The sequence below is a fragment of the Enhydra lutris genome, unplaced genomic scaffold (genome assembly GCF_002288905.1).
Source record: "Enhydra lutris kenyoni isolate GAN:26980312 unplaced genomic scaffold, ASM228890v2 scaffoldscaffold26, whole genome shotgun sequence".
NCBI classification, from domain to species: domain Eukaryota; kingdom Metazoa; phylum Chordata; class Mammalia; order Carnivora; family Mustelidae; genus Enhydra; species Enhydra lutris.
In genome coordinates, this window is record NW_019154110.1 from 24,637,775 (window position 1) to 24,664,214 (window position 26,440).

At 38.4% G+C, this 26,440-nt stretch overlaps 1 protein-coding gene across 1 annotated transcript in view; it reads right to left on the reverse strand.

Annotated features, from left to right (window-relative positions):
• LOC111151620 (F-box and leucine rich repeat protein 20) overlaps nt 1-26,440 on the reverse strand; it is a 99,136-nt gene that overhangs the window by 22,182 nt on the left and 50,514 nt on the right. Inside the window, exons 2-6 of the mRNA XM_022509718.1 lie at nt 23,883-23,944; nt 10,533-10,587; nt 7,981-8,055; nt 6,175-6,269; nt 5,626-5,694 (exon numbers count right to left, since the gene is read on the reverse strand). Of these exons, the coding sequence (XP_022365426.1) occupies nt 5,626-5,694; nt 6,175-6,269; nt 7,981-8,055; nt 10,533-10,587; nt 23,883-23,944 (356 nt within the window). The remainder of the gene's footprint in view (nt 1-5,625; nt 5,695-6,174; nt 6,270-7,980; nt 8,056-10,532; nt 10,588-23,882; nt 23,945-26,440) is intronic.

Below are 26,440 nucleotides of genomic sequence, written 5' to 3' on the forward strand. Positions count from 1 at the left end.
ATTTATTTGAGAGAAGAGAGAGACAGTGAGAGAGAGCATGAGCGAGGAGAAGGTCAGAGGGAGAAGCAGACTCCCCGTGGAGCTGGGAGCCCGATGCGGGACTCGATCCCGGGACTCCAGGATCATGACCTGAGCTGAAGGCAGTCGCTTAACCAACTGAGCAACCCAGGCGCCCAGTAGATTACCTTTTATTGTGATGTCTTTGGCAGCAGAAAAACACTAGCCTCATAGAATGAGTTATAAAATACTTATTATATTTTATAAATCAGCTTTAAGACTGGTAGTATCTCTTCTTTAAATATCTGATGGGATTCACCAGTGAATCCATCTGGGCCTGGGGTTTTCTGTATGGGATGCTTCTGAATTATTCACTGAACTTACTTGTTACAGATCTACTCAGATTGTCTTTTTTTTTTTTTTTTAAGATTTTTTTGAGAGAGAGGGGGAAACAGGCTCCCTGCTGAGCAGAGTCCGATGAAGGGCTCGACGATCCCAGGAACCTGGGATCATGACCTGAGCCGAAGGCAGAGGCTTTAACCCACTAAGCCACCCAGGCGCCCCTGCTTCCTATTTTATTAATATTCAATCTAATCTTTTTTTTTTTTTTAGTAATCTCTACACCCAACGTGGGACTCACTCCCCACTGTGAGGTCAAGAGTCACATGCTCTACTAACTGAGCCAGTTAGGTACCCCTACATCCTTAATTTTAAACCTTTCTTTTCTAACATAAGCATTTGAAACTACACTTTTCTCTGAAGTATTGCCTTTGGTACAGTCCACAAGTTTCAAATGTGCTTTCATTATCACACAGCAAAACCTACTTTTTAGTTTTCTCCGTAATCTATTCTTTGACCCATGTTATTTTGAAGGGTGATATTAGGACAAGTTCACTGTTGCTCAAGTCTTCTAGAGCTCTACCAGTTTTTGGTCTACTTACCATTTACTATTTAATGTCTTCCATTTGCATTTTTCCCTGAAGTTTACATCATCTCATATTAATAACCACTCCAAGTTTCCTGTGATTAGTGATTGTGATAGTATATACTTTCTCATCCTTTTACTTCCAAGTCCGTATTATCTTTAAGTTTTCTTGTAAATTCTTGAGCACATTTGTACTTGCTATTTTTAAATGTTTTATTGGTCAATTTTCTAATCTCTATCATTTCTGGGTCTGTTTCTATTGACTACAATGGTTATCTGGTTGGTACAGATAAGAGACTACAATGGTAATCTGGTTATCATTTCATGCTCTTTTGCATGTCTTTGTAATTTTCGCTGAATGTGGAAATTCTGTATGCTGAGTGTCTAGGTTTGTCGCCTTCTTCAAAAAAGAATGATGAATTTAAACTTACTTAGCAGATCACTAAATTAGTTATGGGTCAGTTTGGTTCTAAATTTTTTTCTTTTAACCTTTACTGGGACAGGTCTAGTCTAGCTTTACTACCAAGATGTGACTTTTCTGAAGTCTGTTATTAAATGTCCCAAGGTATTCTCTATTTGAGGTAGTCAGAACTTCTCCCAGCCTTATTTAAGCTCTGGCAATTTTTCACTTTCAAGTTTTCCAGTAATTGTTCTTCCCTTATTAGATGTTCTTTGCCTGGCTCTGTGGGGTCTCAATATGTGCACCTACAGTTTACTATCAGCCAAATCCATGTAGATTCCTATAGCCCTTTTTGAATAGATCCCTCATCTTGAGACAAAAATTCCAGTCACTTTCTGATCTCTTACTCTTCAAAATATTATGTTTCTAAAGTCACTAGAACAAGCAAAAATCTGGACTAGTGGTTATTTGATGATTTTAAGACAGTAAGCTTTTTTTTTTTTTTTTTAAATAGGAGTGATAAAGTTAACATGCTTATGTTAAAAGCTTTTATCTTCTAGAAATATATACTTACAGGTTATATAATATGATGTTTAGGACTTTTTTCAAAATAAGAAAAATTTCACGATATAGATGAAACAAGACTGGCCCTAAAGTGATTAATTTTTCGATTATCAATTTGAAGCTGGGTGATGGGTTCATTATACACTTTTGTCTACCTTGGTATAGATTTAAAAGTTTTTGTAAGAATTCGGGGTGCCTGGGTGGCTCAGTGGGTCAAGCCTCTGCCTTCGGTCTGGCTCATGATCTTAGGGTCTTGGGGTCGAGCCCCGCATCAGGCTCTTTGCTCAGCAGGGAGCCTACTTCCCCCTCTCTCCCTGCCTACTTGTCATCTCTGTCAAATAAATAAATAAAATCTTAAAAAAAACTTTTTGTAAGAATGCAAAAATCAGGGGTGCCTGGGTGACTCAGTTGGTTAAGCGTCTGTTTTTAGTTCAGGGCATGATCCCAGGGTCTTGGGATTGAGCTGCACACGGGACTCCCTGCTCAGTGGGAAGTCTGCTTCTCAATCTCATGCTCCACTTGCTTGTGTTCCCTCTCTCTGTTAAATAAATAAATAAAATCTTAAAAAAAAAATCAAAAGTCAGTAGAAGTAATTTCTCTCTGTGTGGTTATAGCTCCAACTTGATGTGACTGGGTTCATGTTTTTTTGTTTTTTTTTTAATTTTATTTATTTGACAGAGAGAGACACAGCAAGAGAGGGAACACAAGCAGGGGGAGTGCCAGAGGGAGAAGCAGGCTTCCTGACGAGCAGGGAGCCCGATGTGGGGCTCAATCCCAGGACCCTGGGATCATGACCTGAACCGAAGGCAGAGCTCAATGACTGAGCCACCCAGATGCCCCATGGGTTCACATGTTTTATTTTGTTTTCAGTTTTTAGGGAGTGCTTTGATTTCTTTTTGACTTAATTAATATTTTAATTATATAAAACATTTACATAGCTAGCTATTAAAGTAAAACTATAAAACATGATACTTCAGAGTCTCCCTTTCATCTCTCCCTGTTTTCTCTCTCTCACTTATAAATCACCATTTGATAAATCAATCATTTGATTATCTTTCCATTGCTTCTTTTTAAAAATGTAAATAAAGGGTGCCTGGGTGGCTCAGTGGGTTAAGCCGCTGCCTTCGGCTCAGGTCGTGATCTCAGGGTCCTGGGATCGAGTCCCACATCGGGCTCTCTGCTCGGCAGGGAGCCTGCTTCCCTCTCTCTCTCTGCCTGTCTCTCTGTCTACTTGTGATCTCTGTCTGTCAAATAAATAAATAAAATCTTTAAAAAAATGTAAATAAAGAGCAATATTTATTTATATTGTCTCCTGGCCCTACAAAAAGTATCTTTTTTTTTTTTTTAAAGATTTTATTTATTTATTTGTTAGAGAGAGAGAGAGAGAGAGAGAGCATGAGCACAGGCAGACAGAGTGGTAGGCAGAGGCAGAGGGAGAAGCAGGCTCCCTGCCGAGCAAGGAGCCCGATGTGGGACTCGATCCCAGGACGCTGGGATCATGACCTGAGCCGAAGGCAGCCGCTTAACCAACTGAGCCACCCAGGCGTCCCAAAAAGTATCTTTTTAAGAAGATTTTATTGACTTATTTATTTGAAAGAGAGAGCACGCACAAGTGTGTGCATGAGCTATGGGAGGAGAGGGAAAAGGAGAAGCAGACTCCTCACTGAGCAGGGAGCCCAATGAGGGGCTATATCCCAGGACCCGAGATCATAACCTGAGCTAAAGGCAGAAACAACCTATTGAGCCATCCAGGCACTGCTACAAAAAACATCTTATACAAACTCCTTTGCAGTTCACTTTCTGAACAGTACGTCCTGGAGATCATTCCAGAATACTATATAGCTCCTCATTCCTTTTAACAGTGCTCTATGGAATGATATTTGGATTGTTTCCCGTCTCTTGCTATTAGAAATATTGCACTATTTGGGGCACCTTGGTGGTACAGTTGCTTAAACAACTGTCTTTGGCTCAGGTCATGATGCCAGGGTCCTAGGATCAAGCCCCCACATTGGGGTCCTTATTCGGTGGGTAGCCTGCTTCTCCCTCTCCCTCTGCCTGCAGCTCCTCTGACCTGTGCTCTCCTGCTCTCTGTCAAATAAGTAAATAAAATCTTAAAAAAATATATTGCAGTATTTGTTATTACAAACAATAAAAATGAATAGCTTCGTACATAAATTATACCATATTTTTGTCAGTTTATCTTTGGTTTATAGGATAGATTCCTAGAAAAAAGTGTAAATCGTATGTCACTCGTCTAGATACCAAACTGGTCAGATTCTTTATCTCTGTAACATTAAGTATGTAGGAGAAAAAAATAAACAGGTAATTTATCTGAAGTAAAGGTGGACTACTGGTATAAAGTCATAGTTAGGGGAAGGGTTAGATTTATTTCTCATGTTAAAGGGTCAAATCAATCCTCAGAAATAATACTTGCTTACTATTACAAGTATTCTTGTGATTCTACCACTGTAGAATTAATAACCATAGTTCTTGTCTTTCAGACACTTTCTTATACTAAAAGTTAACAATGTTGTGATCTCAAAGAAAGGAATGAAATAAACTGTACCCTGTGTCTGGAGTGTCTTCCACTTTCCTTTATTAAAGCAATTATAAAGATCCCATCTCCATGAGGCCTTTTTTGAACAGGAACATTCTGGCCCCACCCTGTATAAACATGCTTCCTAACTGCTTCATTTCACCTTAAAATAGGAAACAATTTCCCTATGTAATTTTAAGTGTTATCTGATACATCTTATTACCAACAGATAGCCTGGAACTGAATTTGGGGAGGGGGGTGCTGAATGTTTTTTATGTCTATCTTCCATGTCTCTTTTATCTGTGATAGTAAGCTCTCAAGGATGAAGGACTGATTTCATTTATACTGTAACTGAAACAGACATAGTACACTTAAAGGGTCATTTAATATATGCTCAATTTTATTGCAAGTTGTTTAATTATGTAAGATTTTATATCTTTTTAATAGAATTATCTGTTTACTATTTTTTTTACAAGATTTTATTTATTTACTTGAGAGAGAGAGAGAGAGAGAGAGTACAGGCGGGGAGGAGGGCAAAGGGACAAGCAGACTCCCCAGTGAGCACAGAGCCCAAAGGGTTGAGGGTGGGGGTCAATCCCAGGACCCTGAGATCAGACCAGAGGCAAAATCAATGCTCAAATGACTGAGCCATCCAGGCACTCCTGTTTACCTTGTTTTTTGAATGAAACCTACTAGTATCTTGAAATATAAATAGACCTAGTAATTTGTATTATTAATATCTCTACTGCATGGTCTATAATTTTTAAGCTTCACTTTAAATATCAAGATAGAATTTGGGCCAGATTCCAAAACAAGTTTCTTACGCCATTTCCATTTTAATGTTGTTTTTTCCTTTTAAAATATCTTCCCTCTGTAAGATGAAAATTTGCTAAATGTATTTAAGTGCCCACATTTAAAGCTAGTATAGGCAGGACACAAGGGGCTATGACTTACCCTTCTAAAACATAAAATAGGGGCGCCTGGGTGGCTCAGTGGGTTAGAGCCTCTGCCTTCGGCTCAGGTCATGATCCCAGGGTCTTGGGATCGAGCCCCACATCGGGCTCTCCGCTCAGCGGGAAGCCTGCTTTCTCCTCTCTCTCTGCCTGCCTCTCTGCCTACTTGTTATCTCTCTCTCTGTCAGATAAATAAGTAAAATCTTAAAAAAAATAAATAAATAAAATAAATAAAACATAAAATACTTACGCATCTGTTGTCTTTGTACATCCATTTAGATTCAGTACTTCAATGTTCCTACAATTTTGTGCAAAAGTCCTTTACAGGAAAGAAACAAAGTTAAGTTAAAGATGTGAAAAGAAATGGGCATAATTCTAGGCATTACAAAAAATAATAAAAGATATTACTATTGGTAATACCGGATATTTGTACAAAACTAGCTCACATTACAAATAAATTCATTTTCAACAACGAACTTTTAAATATTGACCTTTGTGTCAACCAAGGTTAAAATTACCCTAACTCTGAGTCAACAAATTAAAAAAAAATTTACTCAAGGCTCCAAAAGAGCCATTTATGATGTGAGGAATCTGGCTTTTGGTGGGGAATACTTATTCTTGTTTTATTCTCAAAACCATACCTCCCAATACTGGCTATTTTTGTGTTATAAGCAACGTATGTATGTTTGGGTTCTGAAGGGCTTAAGAATATAAAAATTATTTTAGCTTTTTCTGGGTGAAATAGTGCTGTTCCTTACTTCAGCCAAGAACATCAATTAATCAATAGTTAGGTGCTTACCTTAATGCATTGTCTCCTACTCCAAGACACCCACGAAGACTTAACTTTCGTAAAAAGCCCCCACATCTTTTTGAAATATTCTCCACTACCCGGCCCTGTAAAAAAAGACAGGTAAACAAAACAAAATAGAAAATTAAGGTACCACATTGTTTTTGAAAAGAACACATCCTTGTTTTTAAATAATTTATAAGCAAAGAAAAAGCTTCTACTTGTTTTCAAAATCTAATTCAAGAAAGAAATTCCAACTTACTTTGAGAAAACTGTGATCAACTCATCTACTTGAAACAGGCTTAAACCCTGTATTGTGCATTCTGCTCAGTTTGAGAGACACTCTGCAGTTGAGGAAATGGTGCTCTGCACTTCCTAGGCTACTATACTAACGCAGACTGCCCTCCTACAGCTACTAAAGGACATTAGCTATCTTTATTCCTTCTGAATCCTCCCCCAAGTGTTTACTACAGCATTCTAAATACAGCGGAAACTCAATGGACACTTAACAGAAGATTGCTGAATGATTTTATGGGTCATGTTGTTTTAAACATTTATATCCATGAAGATTAGGCAATTGTGAAAAACATGAGAATCTAGCAAGATATCAGTGAGTATTATTTTAAAAGCACTTTCTGTAGAAATGGAAAGTTCCGTTTCTTTCTTTTTTTTAAAGATTTTATTTATTTATTTGACAGAGATCACAAGTAGGCAGAGAGGCAGGGAGAGAGAGGAAGGGAAGCAGGCTCCTCGCTGAGCAGAAAGCCCAATGTGGGGCTCAATCTCAGGATCCTGGGATCATGACCTGAGCTGAAGGCAGAGGCTTTAACCCACTGAGCCACCCAGGCGCCACGAAAGTTCCGTTTCTAATGGAAAGTTCGCGTGAGGCTTTGAAAAACTTCTTATATGGATCCTCAAGACAAGTTCCCTGGAACTTAAAAATTTTTTAAATCTAAATCTCATTTTATCCTTATAATACAATGAGGAAGCTATTATTTTCACTCTCCTGACAAGAAAATCAAGGACCACAGAATTCAAGTTCATGTTAAAATAATTTAAGTTTAAGCCATTATCCTTTTCTGTTTTAGAAATAACAGTCTATACTAAGAGATGAAATAATGAGGAAGAAGTGAGGAGGGGGAAAAAAAAATCTCTCCCCAGCAAAAATACTTCATTAAATTACTTTGGCTTTATTCTTTTTTCATTCTCCATAAAAATTGTCTGTAGGCTCCCCTAAAGCCAAATGCTCATCTCAATTAGAATTTATGCAAATACCATTCCCCAATAAACTGTTAACTCTATTCATTCTTCATCTCTCTCTCTTTTTTAAAAGATTTTATTTAATTTGACAGAGACACAGCAAGAGAGGGAACACAAGCAAGGGGAGTGAAAGAGAAAGAAGCAGACACCCCACTGAACAGGAAGTCCAACGTGGGGCTCAATCCCAGGACCCTGGGATCATGACCTGAGCCGAAGCCAGATGCTTAATGACTGAACCACCCAGGTGCCCCTCTATTCATTCTTCAAAAAGCAAATACAAAGACTTCTTTAAAAGAGCAAATACATGTTCACATTTCCACCACAAAAATAAAAAAAATTTCTAGTCCTTTTAATACTAAATCATTTAGTATTCCATCAGTAAAATAGTTCTGCTTGTTCTCAAAATCTGAAGCTGCTGGTTCCCATGAAGTTCAGATGCACTGAAATTAATAGTTTCTCTCTCCAGGGAAAGGAGATTTATATGGTTGGGGCTAATCTGTTCCATGCTGTAATTACATTCTAACATGAGAAATGGGGCCACACATCACATAATTATACCTCAATATCCCTCTGGAAATCAAACAGGTCAATCCGCTGCCAGTTACTGCCATCCAGAGCCAGAACATTCCAGGCCTGTTTTGAAGAAAAAGAGACAAAATGAGCAGAAGCTCAAGGGGGAAAACCAGCAATATTCAAGTTCACAATTCAAACTAATAAAAGAAATTGACCAAAAAACTTCTCAGCCCCCCACATTAACCCCCAAAAGGTCTGCCTTGTCTCTGATTCATATTTTATTCAATTAGATTATATCATAAATGAACAGATACAGAAACCAGCAGCTGGGGTGGGGGAGGGGATGTCAGAAGAGGACAGTCTGTGATAAGTATCCTAGCCAGAAATTCTTTTCTAACTGGAAAATTTAGTTTTTGATCTCCAAATGAGATACTTCTGGAGATGAAAAACAAGTCTCTTACTCCATGCTTCAACGAAGAGCAAGATGAGATAAAACCAAAGAGGAAAACACTCTGAATACGGCCACATTCAATACACAGAGTTGCCATCCACAATCACTTGGTCAGACTTGAAACTGATACAGTGACCTGGGACTTAGAAAAGACACCCTCGTTTCTTCACATCCAAGACAGAATCTTATTGCTTTCCTCATTACCAATTTCCTCACTGAGGCATGTTTCTCAACTGGTCATCTTTCCCTCTATCTTGAGTCAGTGGAAATCTTAAAACAGTGATCATTTAAGACTTCTCATACATTTCTTCAATTAGGCTAAAGAGAGGCAAGAATTTCTACTTTTCAGGATTAGAAAAAATGACTCCAATAAGACTTGACTTGTGTATCACATTTTAATGAGAAAGCCTTTAAAAGTTTTCCTTATTAAAGTGTAAACAAAAGTCTTAATATTGTTGACTTATAAACTTAGAATATTATCTTTTACTACAATACATCAAAATGGAGTCAATACTGAGATACTAATAAGGAAACTGAATATCCTTGTAAGCTCCAGGATGTCACACAATCTGCCAGAAATATGTTAGGAGTATGAGGGTAAATAAAGTTATTACTCTGGAAATCTTAAAGGTTTTCTCAGGAGTTAATGTTGCTTTTCTTTTTGCGGTCTCATGGTTTCTTAAATGGCTAGCCATGTGAGACAAAAGATAAAACTTCTGAAGGTCGCATGTTTACTAGATTCTTAGGCTTAATATACTTCTGGTTTGATTTGATGTTTGTCATTTTCCTACTTTCTCCAGTAAGGAAACATGACAACCTGAGACTAAAATTAGGAATCACAAGGTCCTTTCTAGGGTCTTTGTTTTTTAAAACTAATTCGTTAAGTACTTTAAGTAGAGAACAATAGCATAACTACTGATGTACCAATTCTCCAGATTTAATGAAAACTGGGTGTTCTTTCCTTTAAGTTAAAACATTAATAGGGAAGAGGAACCTGCAAATGAAAACAATTAAAATTCGCTAAAATCAACACCCATGAGATGAGACTGCAACTAAACAAAAAAGTTAAGATACTGGCCTCGGTATTTTCTCAATGATGACCTCAGCTTCAAATGGAGATATTAAGGAAACCCTATTTATTTGTATCAGCCATATCCATAGCACAAATACAAGGGACAAAAAAGTCATGAAGAAAAAAATCACCAAAATATTACTGACCATTTCCAGAGTAGCTGATACACTGATTTAGTACAGCTTTTGGGATGCAGAAATTACCTTAAAGTTAGCAAGACACAGTGAATTTTCTATGGCAAGTTTTGTGGGGTTTTTTTGAGGGGAGTAGTGTTGGTTATTTGAAAACCTGTGCACAGCTACAAAGATAAACACAGTATGGTATAAACCTGTTCCATATCCAGCACCTAGGACCATATCTCATACCCAGTAGTTTCTCAGTATTTATTAAATGAACAAGCAAAAAGCCACTGTCCGGTTTATTAAAAAAAATGATGATTGCATGTGCTCATTCACTGTAAGTTAATCATTATAGATCTGTATTACAAAAAAGAAAGCAATATTCCCACAACACAGAATCTATTCTTTGTTAGTGGCAGCCAATAAGATTATGATGTTTCAGTTTTATCATAAAAAATGGATAATTAAGTGAAATTAAAAATTGATTTTAAGAATGGAATCTGGTTTGCCCTATAATTTTAAAATAAATTATATTCTAGCTATTATCTTTTGAGGAAAGCAATATGGGGAAATAACATGAGAATTAGAGCCCTGAGCCTTCTGTGTGTGTGTGTGTGTGTGTGCACATAAAATGAACTAGAAAAACAATGAAACACTATTTTATTACAATTCTGAGTAGAGCCTATTCTTTTGATTTGCATGTTTAATATCTTTTCCTTAAAAATGTTTCCTCTGTTTGCATTTTACAAATAGTTAAGATTTCCAAAAAATTAAAGTTAGAGACAGTACATATTGCAGAAGGCCACTGCAGAATTTGGGAATGCCATGCATAAAATACCATCCTCTGAAACATAACATACAACTAACATTTGAAGTAAACGGTTTGCCTACTAGAGAGGCTGACATCATCAGCATCAGGAAGGGGTACCCCTAGAATAATCTCAACCATTCTTACCCTGGAGACCTGAGCACAGCGACACAAAGTAACAACATCCAGAAAAGAAAATATCCTAAAAGAGAAGGAGACAAATTTTATTATATGATATAGTAGTTTCTCTTGATTTTTACCTAAAAATACCAATGTAAATACATGCATGAAAAGGAAATTCTTTTCAACAAATACAAAAAGCGGGGACAACTTACAACATAACGATGCCCACATAAAACATTGGAAGAGAAAGTAATCTTTTACTTGAGAATGTACGTATTAAGCACCACACAAGTTCAACTGAACTTGTATCAAGGGATAATAAAATATTCTAACTGATACAATTTGTTAAAATTTGTTAAAAGTAAAAAAAAAACAAAACAAAACAATTTTCACACTACTGGTCATCAAAGACGGCTAGGGGAGGTAACTTTATAAAGAATTTTACAGTTATGAAGGAAAAAAGATTAAATAATATAGTAATATCTAAAAATTAATAACTATGTTAAATCTCTATATATTTAATTCTAATTCGGGAAATTATAAAACTCATCTAATCACTGTCAGGAAACACTGCCTAGAATTATTCTCAGTCTTGTAGAAGTTAAATATTTACTTTGTCGCATTATTATTTGAAATAACTGATTTGCTTAAAGTGTGATAACTCTCTACACTATAAGCAACCTGTAAAGGCAGGTCAGAGAATCCTGGTAATAAGTGAATGGGTCACATCTGTTTAAAGTCCTCTTTACTCATGAGCACCCTTTAAAGGTCAGTTTAATCTGAATAATAAGTTAAAATCTTCTATAAGAGGCAATATAATATATAGCATGTGCTTCAAAGATTTAAGTAAATTAAATTTTGTCTTAAGAATTTTATAAATTCCTTGAGATAACTGGAGATACCTAGGATGTTACAAAAGGGAGGTCAGGAAACATTAATTTGGAGAATGAAGGCCAGATTTTTTCTTCCATAATACTTTAAGTGTTAAAACCTTCTGAATTAGCCTAAAAGAACAAAATTTTGTTGCTTGGTGATTAGAGGCTATCAGTCACATTTTGGAACTTGGAATAAACTCAGTTAATAATTACATCAGACAAGGGACACCCAGGTGACTCAGCCGGTTAAGCAGGACTCGTGATTTTGGCTCAGGTCATGATCTCAGAGTCATAAGAGATCCAACTCTGGGTTGGCCTCCACACCGGACGTGGAGCCTACTTAAGATTCTCTCTGCCCCCCACCCCCTTACATGTTCCCTCTCTCTCTAAAAAAATAAAATAAAAAATAAAAAACTTAAATAGTTACATCAGACAAATAGTGATGTGCATTTTGTAAATATTTGGCTTTTTAATTTTTTTGTTATTTGGATAAATTATATACAACATAAAATTTGCTATTTTAATCATTCTTTTTTTTTTTTTAAGATTTATTTATTTATTTATTTGACAGACAGAGATTACAAGTAGGCAGAGCGGCAGGCAGAGAGAGAGGAAGGGAAAGCAGGCCTCCAGCTGAGCAGAGAGCCCGATGACACGGGGCTCGATCCCAGAACCCTGAGATCATGACCCGAGCCAAAGGTAGAGGTCCTAACCCACTGAGCCACCCAGGTGCCCCTATTTTAATCATTCTTAAGTGTACAATTCAGTGGCATTAAGTACATTCACATCATTGTGCAACCATTACCATCATCCATCTCCAGAACTTTTTCATCTCTCCAAAATAAAACTCCATATATATATTAAACAATTAACTCTTCAATCCCCTTTCTCCTAGCTCCTAGCAACTACTACTACTGTACTTTCTTTGTCTATGAATTTGGCTACTCTAGGTACATCATATGAGGGGAAACATATGGTATTTGTTCTTTTGTGTGATTTTTTAAAAAGATTTATTTATTTAAAAGATTTTATTTATTAGAGAGAGAGAGAGAGAGAGAGTAGGCAGAGAGGCAGGCAGAGAGAGAGGGGGAAGCTGTCTCCCTGCTCAGCTCCGATGCGGGGCTTGATCCCAGGACTCTGAGATCATTACCTGGGCCAAAGGCAGAGGCTTAACCCAATGAGCCACCCAAGTGCCCCTAAGATTTATTTATTTTAGAAAGAGACCAAGAGGGCAAAGGAAGGAGCAGAGGGAGACGGAGACAGATAATCTGAAGCAGACTCCACATTGTCTGAGGAGTCTGCCGGGCTCGATCTCATGACTCCAAGATCATAACCTGAGCCAAAATCAGACACTCAACCAACTGAGCCATCCAGGCATCCCAGTATTTGTCCTTTTGTAACCGGCTTATTTCACTTAGCATGTAACATGTCACAGAATTTCCCTCCTAATGCTACATAATATTCTGCTGTAGGGGTGCACGGGTGGCTCAGTTGGTAAAGCAGCCAACTCTGGTTTCACTGAGCCCCACCTCAGGCTCCCTGTTCAGTGGGGAGTCCACTTGAGATTCTCTCTCCCTCTCCCTCTGCCCCCTCATGCTCTCTAAATAAACAAATCTTTTTTTTTAACCCACTGAGCCCTAAATAAACAAATCTTTAAAATAAATAAATAAAATCTTTACAAAATATTCCACTGTACTGCATATCACACTTTGTGTATCCATCCCTAGAGGGAAGACTGGATACCTTTCTTGTTCCAGCTAGCAGGTGGCCCCGCTCCCACCCGAGTAACTGGCTTCTATACAATCAATCTCCCATTTTCTTCAATACAGATTACTAACCACTTCCAAATAAATATAGATATCCCCAACTTAGGTACCTCAATTCCTAAAACAGTAAGTTTTTCTTATGCAACAAACATCCCTGAATTGCTAAAATGCCCCTGCCTTTTTCTGTCTTCTGCTATATGGTACCTTTATGTGGAATTTCATAATTGAAAGATCCTGTTTCTGTAAATTCATCACTAACCCCTGAGCAATCTGTGTAAATACAATATTACACCTGGGAGGACACAGGTGAGCAACTTTACAGGTAATGATCCTAGTTAGACTATAATAACCTTTTCCCCACTAAAGGAAGCACGATACACAGACATGGAACATGAAGGCGAAGGCCAAACGCAGACCTAGGAGCCTCTGAAGCACACATCTTGGCAATCTTGATTCCATTCTTAAAAAGTACTGCCTGGGGGGGCACCTGGGTGGCTCAGTGGGTTAAGCCTCTGCCTTCAGCTCAGGTCATGATCTCAGGGTCCTGGGATCGAGCCCCACATCGGGCTCTCTGCACAGCAGGGAGCCTGCTTCCCCCTCTCTCTCTGCCTGCTTCTCTGCCTACTTGTGATCTCTCTCTCTCTCTCTCTCTGTTGAATAACTCAATAAAATCTTAAAAAAAAAAAAAAGTACTGCCTGGGGCTCTGAATATTAAGATTTCAAATGAGTTCGGTTTTCACCTGGATTTTGACATTACAGTACATTAAAAAGAGAGAAGACAAATATAGCCACTATGCTCCTGTATTCAGTAAAAAGAGCTTGATCTCTCCAGTCCTGATTCGGCTCACTAGTTAGATGAATTAAGCCTCGGTGCTTAAGTCCCTTCTACCACTCCATACTAAATCCATCCATCTGAATGTCCGCTATTATTTTGTAAACTTTGATTTCTACTTATTCTACATACTTGATAGTGGTGCTAATCATCTTTAGAAACCCAAATATATGGGGCACCTGAGTGGCTCCGTCATTGAGCGTCTGCCTTTAGCTCAGGTCATGATCCCAGAGTCCTGGGCTCCAGGCCCTCATCAGGCTCCCTGCTCAGCAGGAAGCCTGCTTCTCCTTCTCCCACTCCCCCTGCCTGTGTTCCCTCTCTCACTGTGTCTCTCTCTGTCAAATAAATAAATAAAATCTTTAAAAAAGAATAAAGAAACCCAAATATAAGAACTGGTGCAATGGGCTGCCACGGTTTTAGCCAGAGTGATTTTTTTTTTTTGTTGGGGTGAGGGGCTTACAATGAGCATTTATCCTTCCAAATATCATTATGTAAACTTAAATTTTAAAAAATCAGCACATGTATAAATATTTACGTACAGCATCTATATAATAAGCCAGCATAATAAAACTACATTATACAGAGCACCTTCCTGCTTTTCATCATCTTCAGATTAAGTACCTTAGATCGCGTTGACAATGGTCCTTTTCAATACACTTTAACCCTTTACATAATTCCTCCTGAGATGTCTATATCCATAACCAGAATGGTTAAGTGATGCATGTAACAACACTTACTGTGGCAGGCATTTCATAATGTACGATTTGTCACATCACTATGTTGTACTTTTTTCTTTTTTTAGAGTAGGCTCCGGGGGCACCTGGGTGGCTCAGTGGGTTAAAGTAGGCTCCAGGCCCACGAGGCTCCAACTCCTGACCCTCATAACCACATGGTTAAGATCAAAGAGATAAGAAAACTGAGATAGAATGAAAGGTCTGCTATTGTCTAAGGATGGTCTTGATTACTTCAATAAAAGTCTTTCCCCATCTCTTATCAAGAGACTACTGAAAAACTGGGACTGGCTTTAGGCTACCCAGGTTTAAGCAAAGTAAACCTCGCCTTCCACACACTTGATAAAGAATGCCAGGAAGCAAAAAGACGTTATGGAAGAAAAGAGGGTCTAATTGTACATAAAACTCACTGCTGTACAAACAAACAAACACACAAAACCCCTCAAATCCTTCATACTAAATCCCTGGAGGAGAACATGGGGACTGGCTGTTAAAATCAATACTGAAAGTAGGGGCGCCTGGGTGGTTCAGTGGGTTACGTTCTCTGCCTTCTGCTCAGGTCATGATCCCAGGATCCTAGGATCGAGCCCCACATCCGGCTCTCTGATCAGCGGGGAGCCTGCTGCCCACACCTACCCCACTGTCTGCCCCTCTACCTACTTGTGATCTCTGTCTGTCAAATAAATAAATAATAAAAATCTTTAATTAAAAAAAATCTATACTGAAAGTAGATTTTGGGATATGGATACCTACAGTATGGTTCTCTAAAAAGGATTTATTCCCAACTTCCTTTGGCTTTACAGTCTTTTTTTTTTTTTTTTTAAGATTTTTTATTTATTTGACAGAGATCACAAGTAGGCAGAGAGGCAGGCAGAGAGAGAGAGAGGAAGAAGCAGGCTCCCCGCAGAGCAGAGAGCCTGATGTGGGACTCGTTCCCAGGACCCTGGGATCATGACCTGAGCGAAGGCAGAGGCTTTAACCCACTGAGCCACCCAGGCGCCCCGGCTTTACAGTCTTATAACAAACATCCCAAACCCTCTTGAGCAACACCTCCTAATATAATTCTCATTTAAAAAGTTAAAAAGCAAGGTTCCTCTGTGGTTAAAGGTCTGCTTTCGGCTCAGGTCATGATCCCAGGGATCTGAGATTGAGTCCTATTTTGGGTTCCCTGCTCAGCGGGAGCCTTCTTCTCCCTCTCCCTCTGCCATTCCCCCAACCTGTGCTCTCTGGCTCGCTCGCTCTCTCTCTCTCTGTCAAAAAAAAAAAAAAAAAAAAAAAAAGTTAAAAAGCACAGGGGCACCTGGGTGGCTCAGTCAGTTAAGTGTCCGACTCTTGATCTCAGGGTTGTGAGACTAACCCCCGTGTCAAGCCCTGCACTGGGAATGGAACCTGTTTAAAAGATTTCTCTCTCCCTCTCCCACTCTTCCCTCTCTTTAAAAAAAGTTAAAAAGCATAGAGTGGCCCTGGAGAGTTTATAACTGGATAATTCCATTCCTATAATGGGGATATATCTATAAGCACAATTTTTTTGCAGAGTAATTTGACAGTGTCCATTAAAATAAAAAATATACATATTACAACCTACAGAAGCAAACGTAGGAGTAAAAATGGTTTACAGAATGTTCACGGCAGCATTATTTGAAATAATTAAAAGAAACAAACAATACATACAAATAAAAATGCTTAAATGTTTTAGAGTCAATGAACTACTGTACATAGCTGCTTTTTAAAGAATGAGGTAGAGGTACATAAACTGATCTAAAAAGAGGTCAATGATTATTAAATGACAGAAACAAAAGCAAGTTGTGGAAGAGTATATGTTTTCATGTCTTAAAAAAATAAAATACGGATACATGAAGACATGCATGCAAGTATTGTACATATAATATATCTAGATATAAGTGGATATATCTGCTACCTTTGGAGTAGAGAATAGGCACTTTTTGTGTGTGTGTGTGGGGGATACTGAAAGAGCAGGGATTAGCAGCCAGCTGTTTACTTCTTTCTATTTTTCAAAGTGTTAGGCTAATGGGAAATTTACATATCATTTGTTAAAAATTTTTAAAGGCACTAGATGAAGATCTTTGGCCACAAGATGTGTTAAGGCCTGCTGAACTTAGAGTAGATTTTTTTTTAAGATTTTATTTATTTATTTGAGAGAGAGAGTGAGTGAGAGATCACAAGCAGGGGAGCAGCAGAGGAGAGAGAGAAGCAAGCTCCCCACTGAGCAGGGAGCCAAATGTGGGACTTGATCCTAGGACCCTGAGCAGAAGACAGACACTTAGAGTGAGGCACCCAGGCACCCCTTAATTTAGGGTTCTGATACTTACTCGCCTACTGTCTGACAGAAACTACACCAGATTTTCAAAATTGGAAACGTCTTATTCCTCACAGGAGACCATCAGTTTGCAGGAACTGTTCATTAAAACTGTAAGCTAGTGTCTTTATTATCAAATTACAGATGCAGGTTTACTAGGCCCCTGCTCTAAGTGAGAGGACTTCAGGTACAATTTTAACATTACGGTTATTATCCATCGTCTGGTGGAGAATTCTGCTAAAAGCGTTGCATGTTACCTGTAGCTATCATGGACAAGAGCTTTAACTCTTTAGACAAGAATCCACTACAGATTAAATTTTAAGAGCTCTCTATACATACTTGGTTATTAACGTGAACATAAAGACCACATCTTCCATATTAGAAGTGAATCAGAGTTGGCAGACATAACCACCACGAGATCAGATCATCTTCAGCATCTTAAATTAGGGCTGTGCTTTTTGGCTCCTTTTTAACCTGAATCTCAATGCAAAACTGCTCCTAAATAAACCAGATGCACATCCCTAGCCATTAAGAATAGAAAAATAAGTATCCTAGCTATTTTTAAAATGATCTTTTTTTTTTTTTTAGATTTTATTTATTTATTTGACAGATAGAGATTACAGGTAGGCAGAGAGGCAGGCAGAGAGGAGGAAGCAGGCTCCCTGCTGAGCAGAGAGCCCGATGCGGGGCTCGATCCCAGGACCCTGGGATCATGACCTGAGCCGAAGGCAGAGGCTTTAACCCACTGAGCCACCCAGGTGCCCCTATTTTTAAAATGATCTTATTGTTACAAATCTGGAGAGGACGCCATCAGACAACTGCTCTTCTACCCAGCTACTTACGGTTAACTATTTAACCAAGATTATACTGAGCAGAAATTATGCAAACCTAATCTACTCATATCCAGTTATCCCATGTAGCACACTAAATCACTTAGTTCCTCAGGTGTAAGAGTAACAACTACTTAAATTATTAACTAGACTGAGTTGACAGGGAGGTTCTGTCTCTCTAAATGAGAAGCTCTATAAGAATTTTAATGAAGTTTTTTGTGTATGTGACTCTGTTGAGCAACTGGCAATATCACCTTCTATGAAAACTTTCTAAACAAAAATCATCTTAGCTATGCTCCGCAGTACAGAATTTTGAGCACTTCAATAACCATTTATTGACATGTTGGAAATTTTTAAATGCTGGAAAGTTTGTAATTTTTCCTTGGGAAATAAAACTCAATGCAAAAGTAGGGTAGTGCTTTATTGGGGTGAAGTCATGGTTAGGCCTTTTATTTCCCATCAAAGGATGACAAATCTACTTGTTCTCCTGGTCTGAAGTACATGACTCAATCATCCATGCGCAGCTAAAGATATTCTGAATACAGGATGTCGTAAAAATTATAATCCTTGTGCTACCCTAATCTTATGAAAATTCCAGCTAAGGTAAGTGAGATTTATAAAAGACTGAAGGACATCCATGATTCCTTTAAGTATGCTATATTCTATCTGTGGTAAGCACTGAAATTGACTCTCCAGCATCCACTTCAGCTCAGTTCATTAGTCTAAACCTGCCACAGAGATTGGTTCAGGCCTAAGCCAATTTGGGCTGATGAGATCTGAGAAGAGGCTTTATTGGAGTATAAATGGCTGCTTATCTCTCCCCTCAGAGTGAACAAAGACACATGTTGATCCAATATTCGCTGGCATCTATCCTATGCCCTTGAAGAAAAGAGCTTTTAGGACCAAGCTGATGCTGATTCTAGCAGAACAGACAGAAAATTGCTGATGACACTGTGGATCCCCTCAATCAATTAACCTTGGCATGTAGGCAGCCTGATCTTTTTACTTCCTTTTGCATGAAATAACTTCCCTTACTGTTTACGCCCATTTCAGAGTTTCCATTACTTGCAGCCAAAAGCAGCCTTGGATCAACTGGACTGTCAGAAGCATGCATTCATTTTTATACGTTATTATTTTGTTTTTTAACTATTACAAAGGTGCTAGAAGCCATGACTATATGAAATCTGTGACTGGATTTTCTTTTTTTTTTTTTTTTAAGATTTTATTTACTTATTTGACACACAGAGAAAGAGCAAGCACAAGCAGGGGGAGTGGCAGGCAGAGGGAGAGGGAGAAGCAGGCTCCCCAATGAGCAGGGAGCCCGATGTGGGGCTCGATCCCAGGACTCTGAGATCATGACCTGAGCTGAAGGCAGAGGCTTAACCAACTGAGCCACCCAGGTGCCCCTGTGACTGGATTTTCTATGTAACTTTATCCACAAAATATAAGCAGAGTCTCATTTGAGAAATACCTCTTAGAAAGTAGTGCTAGAAAGAGCTCTGATTTTATGGTATAATATATATATTTCTTCTTTTCTGTTAAGAATAAAATTTCATTTACGCTACCAAAAAATTCAAAGCTAAATGTGAGAATGACCTATAGTAATTGTGTAAACTCTTACAAGGCTACATGTGTTTCCTTTCTGGCTTTGGTTTTCTACTTTAAAAAAATATATGTCATGGTCCTCATAGTTTATTTTTATTTCTTATATTTGCTCCTGATCCATCTCAAGTAATCTGGAGACAAATTAAATTAATAAATAAAAATAAAATGGGTTCCAGAGTTTATAGCTGACATACTGATTTACGTATATATTAGATTAAGAGATGCCTGAAACATTGCTAAGTGAAAAGAGTTCAACTACCTTAATATAGAACATTTAAGCCAAGAGAAAGAATGTATAAGAGTACAATTATGTGGACATACGGCCAAACCTCAACATCTGCACACACAGCTCTTTTCTACACAGTTCTTACCACATCGATTGTCAGGTGATGACACCTGGTGTCGTGACAGACTGGCTGGAAACCTGACCCAAAGGTTGCCATCTATAGGATACCCTCTAGGCTATATGATGTTTTGGCCCCAAAGCTTTTCATTTCAGTGTCAGAGAGGCTTCGTATTTTTTCCTGTTTTCTTTATTTCCGTGGGCACCAGTAAATCCAAAAAGAGCTAAATATACACAATTTCTTACTCTTCTATGAATTTTAAATCATGCTGCTAAGCTTGAGAACTGTATATACATCGGCCTTTTGGCATCACCACCTGGATATCCACAGGTACCCGAACTGAACTAATTTTCATTTTCTGTCAATTAACCCTGTTCTTCCTCCTATTTTCTTTATCTTAGTGAGTATTCCCACCATCCACTTGGCAGAAAGCAAAAACCTAGGGCACCATCCTTGCCTCCTTCCCAATACCCTCATTTGCAACACATCAAATCAATCAGCAATATACTGTTAATCCCAGCTCTTAAAAATCTCTTGACAGAGCCCATCACTACAGTGGGGTTCAGGCCATCAGCTTCGCCAATTAAGATTACTGTAACAAGGGGCGCCTGGGTGGCTCAGTGGGTTAGGCTGCTGCCTTCGGCTCAGGTCATGATCTCGGGTTCCTGGGATCGAGTCCCGCATCGGGCTCTCTGCTCGGCAGGGAGCCTGCTTCCCTCCCTCTCTCTGCCTGCCTCTCTGTCTACTTGTGATCTCTCTCTGTCAAATAAATAAATAAAAATCTTTAAAAAAAAAAAAAAAGATTACTGTAACAATTTTCTATTTGCTGTTCTTCTCTTCAGCAAAAAACGTTTTTGTTAAATAAACAAGTATGGACTGAATTACCTGCTTCTTCAATACCACTGCATTAGAGGTAACCACTGGTAAGCTAAAGGCTATGAAGAAATGCCTAAAAAGTGGGGTCACTCTTAACAGACAGAAGACTACAAATCGCCCACTTAAGAAGTCACCTATTAGTCTACCCTTCATGCTGTCTTTGGGACTGACTGCATCTAAAGGAAGAGATGCCAGCATCAAAGACAATATCCACAAAACCTTTACTACAATAAATCACCAAGATTGGGATATGGCTGAAGAATCAGTGAACATGAACAACATAAAATAAAGCTACAGACTGTATTTGTTTATCATGGGGCTGAATTTTTTTTTGAAGACTTTGTTTATTTATTTAAAAGAGAGTGAGAGTGAGTGGGGGAGGGGCAGAGGGAAAAGAAGACTCCCCGCTGAGAATGGAGCCCAATGCAGAATTCAATCTCAGGACACTGTGATCGCCACCTGAGCTGAAGTCAAATGCTTAACCAACTGAGCCACCCAGGTGCCCCTGCATTTTTTATTTTAAATTATATAATAAATAAAAACATATTATATAATTACATATTTTATTACAAGTGTATTATTGAAAATTTTATTATAAATTATTATAAACTGAAAATATATAAAATAATATATATATTAGAGGGAATTTACATTCCATGAAATTTACCCTTTTAAAGTACACTATTCAGTGATTTTTAGTATAACCACAATGTTGTGCAGCCATGGTCACTATCTAATTTCAGAATATTTCATCACTCCCAAAGAAACCCTATACCCATTAGCAGTCACTCCCTATCAACCCTCAACACAGCCCCTGGCAACCTCTATCTCCATAGATCTGTCTATCCTGGATATTTCATATAAGTGGAATTACATGGTATGTGGCCTTTATGTCTGTCTTCCATGGAATAAAACTCTAGTAAAATATAAAAATGTAAACCATAATAGCAGGCAGCTAAATAGCAAAGAATCAAATAATTTCCCTGAATCCTACTGAGTCTTTAGGTAAACTATTGTGGTCCAAATTAATGCCATTATAAAAAAATTGAAGTATGTCTTAGTGTACTCAGTTTATAATAACATTAAGAACATAACCTGTTTAAAAATATTTCTCCTGGGGCGCCTGGGTGGCTCAGTGGGTTAAAGCCTCTGCCTTCAACTCAGGTCATGATCCCAGGGTCCTGGGATCGAGCCCCGCATCGGGCTCCCTGCTCGGCGGGGAGCCTGCTTTCTCCTCTCTCTCTGCCTGCCTCTCTGCCTACTTGTGATCTCTGTCTGTCAAATAAATAAATAAAATCTTTAAAAAAAAAAATATTTCTCCTTAAGATGGCTAAAATTTATCCAGGATACATTCTCCAATAGCCCTGGGTACCCTAGGGTATATTGCTGTTATTTCTACTATAGTAAACCAGCATGTACAAAAGCATTGCTTCCATGAAAAAAATCCATTCCAAGTTCAATTCTGTTATTTTTTCTTAGTATCTCCAATGTATAAGGTATTACATGAAGATTTATAAGAAAACAGTCCCTGCTTCCAAGGTACTTGCAATATAGTGAAGGCCTTAGATGTGTAAATCCCTAGAAATGCCAGGAATTCTCTTCTTCACCAGCACTAGCACGAAATTACTTTCCACCTTGAGCAGGGACTGGGCTAGTTATGGGCTGGGGCAGTAGCAGCTAAGATTAAGAGGCAGATGCCCTTCAGTACAACTTGTTAACTTCTAACATTTGCAAAAGAAAATGTACCTTTCTTTCTTTTTTTTTTTTTAAGATTTTATTTATTTATTTGATAGACAGAGATCACAAGTAGGCAGAGAAGCAGGCAGAGAGAGAGAGGGAAGCAGGCTCCCCACCGAGCAGAGAGCCTGATGTGCAGCAGGATCCCAGGACCCCGGGATCACGACCTGAGCCCAACCAGAGCCTAAGACAGAGGCCTTAACCCACCGAGCCACCCAGGCACTCCTGTACCTTTCTTTCTAAGTCATCAGTGAACAAAGAAGAGCATGATTAAGTGCCCAAATAAGTGCACCTCGGTAGCTCAGTTAAGCATCTGACTCTGGTCAGGATCTCAGGGTCCTGGGATCGAGCCCCGCACTGGGCTCCATGTTCCGTGGGAAGTCTGCTTCTCCCTCTGCCTCTCCCCCAACTTGTGCTCTCTCTTGCTCCCAGATAAATGAATAAAATCTTTAAAAAAAAAAAAAATAATGGGCACTGAAAATAACATCCGTAGTTTTTTTCCTAGGCAATTCCTAGGTTAGATGTATATAAATTGGGAGCTGTGTGTTTTATGTTGTGGGTGATCCCAAATGTAATTTCTACATGTTAAAAATAAGGAGGATAAAATTATAACTGTAATACAAGAAAAAACTTCAAATAACTTTTACCGTATTACCCCCCTTTTTAAAAAAATGCTTTTAAGTACACCCAACATGGGGCTTGGACTTACAACCCTAACATCTTCTATGAATTTCTTCTATGAATAACATCAAGTGTCTCATGCTCCACCAACTGAGCCAGTCATGTGCCCCTACCTTTTTAACTTTAAAGTAAAAGGCTGTAACTCTTCTCTACAGTTCCTCAGTATTATATGATATTTTGTCACAAATACAAGTCACTTCATGGACATATTTGATGTTGGGAACAGGAAACAAGGAAAAGGGATGGATTAGAATCACTTAAAAAAAAAATCTGGGGTGCCTGGGTGGCTCAGTCATTAAGCGTCTGCCTTTGGCTCAGGTCATGATCCCAGGGTCCTGGAATCGAGCCCTGCATCGGGCTCCCTGCTCAGCGGGAAGCCTGCTTCTCTCTCTCTCCCATTCCCCCTACTTGTGTTCCCTCTCTCGCTGTATCTCTCTCTGCAAATAATAAATAAAATCTTTAAAAAAAAGAGCATTATAATAAAATAAAATAAAATATATGATCTCATATACATTATATACAAAAGTAAAGCAAGGGAAAACTAGTAAACAAAATCATATATAGGTACAAATCAGGTAGGAGAATTTAAACATTTAAAATTTTGATTCATATCTAGAAAATGTAGAGTCAAGACTGTTTAATAAAAGAATCAATAAATTTACAAATTCAGATAATCCAGTTCCTTTACATAAAGGAAAATTAGCAGTAAGTCTAAAAATTTTTAAATAGGCAAATATGACACACACACAAGACCAAATTAAAATTAGCATTCAGACTTACCGCAATAGGAGTTCTTTGGGAAGTTTTTTATTGATTACAGCTTCATCACTATTTGAGAACATCTGCAAAAACAAAATCACTTAGTGTTACTTAACATTTTATTACATTCAACTCAAAGTTTAGAGACAGTCCTCTAAAGAGAGAGGTGAATAAGTATAGGGGATATTATAAGCTAAAGTAATATTTTTAGGGACTCTTTGGGCTGAAAAACATCTTTGAGACATTTAATTTGTTCCCTGTCTTTAGAAAAAATTAACAGCAATCAGAAGGATGACATTAGGTAATAGGTATTGTTTTAAGTATTTTTCATGTACTAATGTACTAAGTCTTCATACTACTCTCAATCTTCATTTTCTTGTAAAGAAACAGAATTGCAAAAGATTTATGTGCTTAAAATCACATCACTGCACAGTGACCATTTAAAAATTAAGATGTGATTCTCCAAATCTAAGTCATATTTACTTGTTCAAGGAGGTGCTCGGAAACCATCCTAGGATAGGGAACATTCCGATTTTACTTAACATGCAGAAAACTGGTAATGCTTCATGACCACCACCGCATGCATCCTTGATGCACGCAAGTGATCATTTAACAAATTAATTAAATAACCCACAATGGGTACTATCATTTATTTTTTTAAAGATTTCATTTATTTATTGACAGAGAGAGATCACAAGTAGGCAGAGGTAGGCAGGGGGATGGGGGGAGCAGGCTCCCTGCTGAGCAGAGAGCCCAGACGTGGGACTTGATCTAAGACCCTGAGATCATGACCTGAGCCAAAGGCAGAGGCTTAACCCACTGAGCCACCAGGCACCCAAATTAGACAATCTTTCTTTTCTTTCTTTCTTTTTTTTTTTTAAGATAACTACTTTCTTTCTTTTTTTTAAAAGATTATTAATTGACAGAGAGAGAGAGAGAGAGAGAGAGAACACAAGCAGGGGGAGTGGGAGAGGGAGATGCAGGCTTCCCACCAAGGAGGGATTCCAGGACCCTGGGATCATGACCTGAGCCGCAGATGGCTCTGGTGGCTCAGGCATTAAGCATCTGCTTAATGGTGCCCCAAATCAGGCACTCTTATAGGGAAAGAGATACAAAGAAAAGGAGATGATATCTCTGTACTTCAGGAGCTCTAGCTCTACAATGAACATAGAAAGTAAGTACTTTATTATTAGAGATAAATGACAAGAGCTAATATGAGAGCAAGGGAAGAAATAACTAAGTCTCCCCACACCTGACATCTTAAAGGAAGGCCAAAAGCTAATTAACAAGGAAAAAAGGGGAAGATAAGATGTATAAAAGCATGGACTCATACATGAAAGCCTTAGCATTTCATGATTCAAAGTAGAAAAAGTAAAGGGATAGGAAAGTAGTGGAAAGAATGTACTTCCCCCTCAATCTCAGACATTCAAAGAGTATTTACAATAGACTTTTAAAAAAATAACTATTAACAACCTACCCTCCAGCTACATGGAAAGCTCTGTGAGAGAAGGGACCATGACTTTCATATCTGCCAACATATTTCCAGGACTGAGCATAGGACCTGACACATAGTAGGAACTTAGTACACTGAACTGTGAACAGTGGGGTTTGGTCATGAAGGAAACCTGTATACCAGGCTAGAAATATGAAATAATCCTGTAGAGAAGAGAAGAGAAACCTAAAGAAATTAAACTCTGGACTGGTAGTAAGGACATAAGCTAAGAATACATTGAAATTATAGTTCAAGAAAAGATGAGCTCTCCAAGGCTGGTGAAAATTAAAAAAAACAAAACAAAATGGAGAAAAGAAGGATATTTGAAGCAGCAAAAAGGACTTGGTGATGGAAAGCTGGACTCTATCAAGTTTCAGTGCAAAAGAAAATCTTATAATAAAAGTAATGCTGGGGCGCCTGGGTGGCTCAGTGGGTTAAGCCTCTGCCTTCGACTCAGGTCATGATCTCAGGGTCCTGGGATCGAGTCCCGCGTGGGGCTCTCTGCTCAGCGGGGAGCCTGCTTCCCTCGCTCTCTCTCTCTGCCTGCCTCTCCGTCTACTTGTGATCTCTCTCTGTCAAATAAATAAATAAAAATCTTAAAAAAAAAAAAAAGTAATGCTGCTGACTGACAGTGACATGTTTTAGGAAATTATATGACATTAAAGAATAATCTGCTTTCCTATAATTTCTAACCATTAGTGGAAGCTATGAAAAAATCATATCCTCCTTCTATAAGGCAATCTTTCAAAATGAAGCTATCATATTTCCTTCTAAACAAGTTTAAGTTCTTCTCAAATGATAGTTTCTAAGATGCTGCACCATGATCACTCCTCTCTGGGTACACTTAGAGAATAGAACACAGGGGGGAATTATAACCCATTTAAAAAGCTGAATACTTGGGCGCCTGGGTGGCTCAGTGGGTTAAAGCCTCTGCCTTCGGCTCAGGTCATGATCCCGGGGTCCTGGAATCGAGCCCCACGTCGGGCTCTCTGCTCAGCAGGGAGCCTGCTTCCTTCTCTCTCTCTCTGCCTGCCTCTCTGCCTACTTGTGATCTCTATCTGTCAAATAAATAAATAAATAAATCTTA